The sequence below is a fragment of the Fukomys damarensis genome, unplaced genomic scaffold (assembly GCF_012274545.1).
Source record: "Fukomys damarensis isolate Sample0158 unplaced genomic scaffold, DMR_v1.0_HiC HiC_scaffold_16, whole genome shotgun sequence".
Classification (NCBI taxonomy): Eukaryota; Metazoa; Chordata; class Mammalia; order Rodentia; family Bathyergidae; genus Fukomys; species Fukomys damarensis.
This window is the reverse complement of record NW_022900928.1, coordinates 24441991-24445012: the sequence shown is the minus strand read 5'-3', so window position 1 is coordinate 24445012 and position 3022 is coordinate 24441991. Positions and strand designations below refer to the sequence as shown.

General features: G+C 39.5%; 1 protein-coding gene across 1 annotated transcript; it reads left to right on the top strand.

Moving 5' to 3' along the window:
- Positions 1-2125: 2125 nt before the first annotated feature.
- Positions 2126-3022, top strand: LOC104857917 (olfactory receptor 52J3-like; the record flags this gene model as incomplete). The annotated part of the gene is made up of 1 exon (XM_010617985.1): positions 2126-3022. A coding segment is annotated over exon 1 (897 nt), but the record flags the coding sequence as incomplete, so codon positions are not given.

Sequence of the window (3022 nt, the reverse complement as noted above, 5' to 3'; positions counted from 1 at the left end):
GAAGGGGAGTATTCATGAATAACAAATGTTTTGGATGAAGAACCCGAACTTTGTGTTCTTATTTTTTAGTGAAAGCACAAATCAATTTTAGTAGGTTTGAGAACAATACCACTGAGGAGCAATAGGGACACTGAAAACTAGAAAAGAAGCATTTCCTACTAGTTAAGATGGTTGAAGTTAAATGTGCCATTTTTTTTTGTACCTACTGAAGGACCACTGAATTGGGTCACATTTATGTGATGAAGCAATCATCTATTTGAAGCATTATGAAAAATAATTGTGTATTTCATTCCATACTTTTGTTTTTTAACTACATTTACCTTAGTGCTCTGTGTTTCTTTCAATTTTCTATTTTTGGAGCAGATCTAGGAGTCTGTGAGCAGTCTCTGGGGACTCCATCTGAAAATGCTATCCTAAATTGATAATAAAATGAGAGATAGTCTTATAAATATGCCTCAGCTGCAAGTTTGCCTTCCCAGTGGTTCCCATAAAGGAGACTAAGCACTGTGCTGTTTGATGCTCTGTGGAAGGCTGGGGTGAAGCAGCTGTGATTTCTGGTGAGTAGCTCTGGCCATACACAGAGGGACTCAGGAGCATGGCACGCTGAGCTGGACTGTGTAGCCAATCTGTATGTGACAGAAAAGGAAGTTATGTATTAAATCCTCATGCATTTTGTGTTAAATCTTAATACCTAAATGTATTATGATTATATTAGAAACTTGTACAAGTTTTTAAGTCAACTATATATTAAGTTGAAAAGTTCACATGGAATCTCCCACAAAGTTACAAGGCATCATATCCTTTTAATTGCATTTAAAAAAGTCATTTCCATGGCAATAGGGTGAAATGAGGCTATCACAGACCTACTGTTGGAATGGACTTCTAACTTTAACCCTAAAATTAGCAGCAGAAACTCTATATCATTGAGTTCGTGAGCATCATTCTGGTGTTTAAATTAAACATTGTCTATGTTTTATGGAGCACAAGTAATACTAAGAGTGCTTTGAAGCTTCTACTCAAATGTTGAAACAAATTAAAAGAGATGGAGAATTCTTTTTTTTTTCACCTTATTATTAGGTGAGAAAAATATAGTAAATGGTTAGAAAAACATTATGCCCAGGATATAAGAAAGACGCTATAGAGTTTATATTGAATGATAATTGCTGTATTACAGAGTAAAAGACAACTTTCTTAATCTCACCCTATGTTGATTCTTTGTACCACTCTGAAGCAAATAAGCTAATTATCTTTCCCCATTGACTTCAGAGACTATTGAAGAAAGTGACTCCTTCACCATTGAAGCACCACTATCCAAGAAAAGTACAAAAACTATGCCCTTCAGTACCAAAACCCACTGAGCCTATTGGAATTTTGTCATATGTGCATTTGTAGTGCCAACTTTCTAGCACAGGTAAAAGTAACAAGGAAAAATGACTGCATGTTGTGAGAATGCCTGATATGCTATGAACAAAGGGGTGCCTCAGTTATTAGAGACCTCTATAACCCTTTCCCATATATCTTACCTGCAGTCTCAGCAAGTGCTATGTCCACTCCTGTCCAGATAGCTTAAGGAACCTGCAATTGTCCAAAAAACATCTGACTATCTTGAGGAGAGCCTGTTTAGGTGTTTATGAGAAGTTATTAGACTTGAGTCAGATATTAATAAGTAATTCTCTGTCAGTCACTAATGATGAGGCAGAATAATTTGGATTTACAAAGCAGAAACACCTTTAAAGTAGGATAAGTGATCTATTTTCATTATAGATTGGTTAAAGGCAATTTTTACTTTCCTTTAATCCACTTTACTCCATGTACAACATTAATGTTTCCAAAATCTCTCAGCCGAGAGTAGATCTGCAGAGTTCAACCACGTTTTATTTTCTTCCAGAAGGAGAGGATGTCTAATTATAATAAATCTACATCAAGTACACCGCAAAAGTTCATGTTTAGAATTAGAACACTGTCAACAAGCACAGAACGAAAATTTTGAATGTGACCTTGTCGTGAACACAAAAGACCATCTTCCCTATTCTCACAGTAAAAGAGAACAGAACCTCATAGCACTGCACCCCTATTTATTGCTTAAAGGAGCAGAAATTCACTTCTTCAGACCAACCTTCCCAAAATGGTGTACTACAACAATAGAAGCATATTTCACCCAGCCACGTTTTTCCTCATTGGAATCCCAGGTCTGGAAAAACTCCATGGCTGGCTATCTCTGCCTTTCTGTTCTATTTACCTCGTGGCTTTAATGGGAAATGCCACAATTTTAGCAGTCATCAAGACAGAGCAGTCCCTCCGAGAGCCCATGTCCTACTTTCTGGCCATCCTTTCAACAATTGATTTGGCTCTTTCTACCACTTCTGTGCCCCGCATGCTGGGCATCTTCTGGTTTGATGCTCATGAGATTACCTTTGGAGGTTGTGTGGCTCAGATGTTTTTCATCCACGCCTTCACCGGCATGGAGGCTGAAGTCCTCATGGCCATGGCCTTTGACCGGTATGTGGCCATCTGTGCTCCACTGCACTACACAACCATCTTGACACCTAGGGTGCTGGTGGGCATTGGTTTATGGATTGTAATTCGTCCATCCTTGCTCATACTTCCCATGAACTATCTCATCTACCGCCTCCCCTTCTGCCACACACGTACCATAGCCCATTCCTACTGTGAGCACATGGGCATTGCAAAGTTAGCTTGTGGAAATATTCGTATCAATGCTATCTATGGACTCTTTGTGGTCTCGCTGTTTCTCCTGAATCTTGTGCTTATCGGCATCTCCTATGTTTACATTCTCCGTGCTGTGTTCCACCTCCCGTCACAGGATGCACGGGTAAAAGCCCTCAGCACATGTGGCTCTCATGTTGCAGTTCTCGGTGTCTTCTACATCCCTTCAGTCTTCTCTTTCCTCACCCATCGATTTGGACACAGCATCCCACACTACATTCACATTCTCGTTGCCAACCTGTACTTGGTTATTCCACCTTCACTGAATCCCATCATCTACGGTGTAAGGACCAAA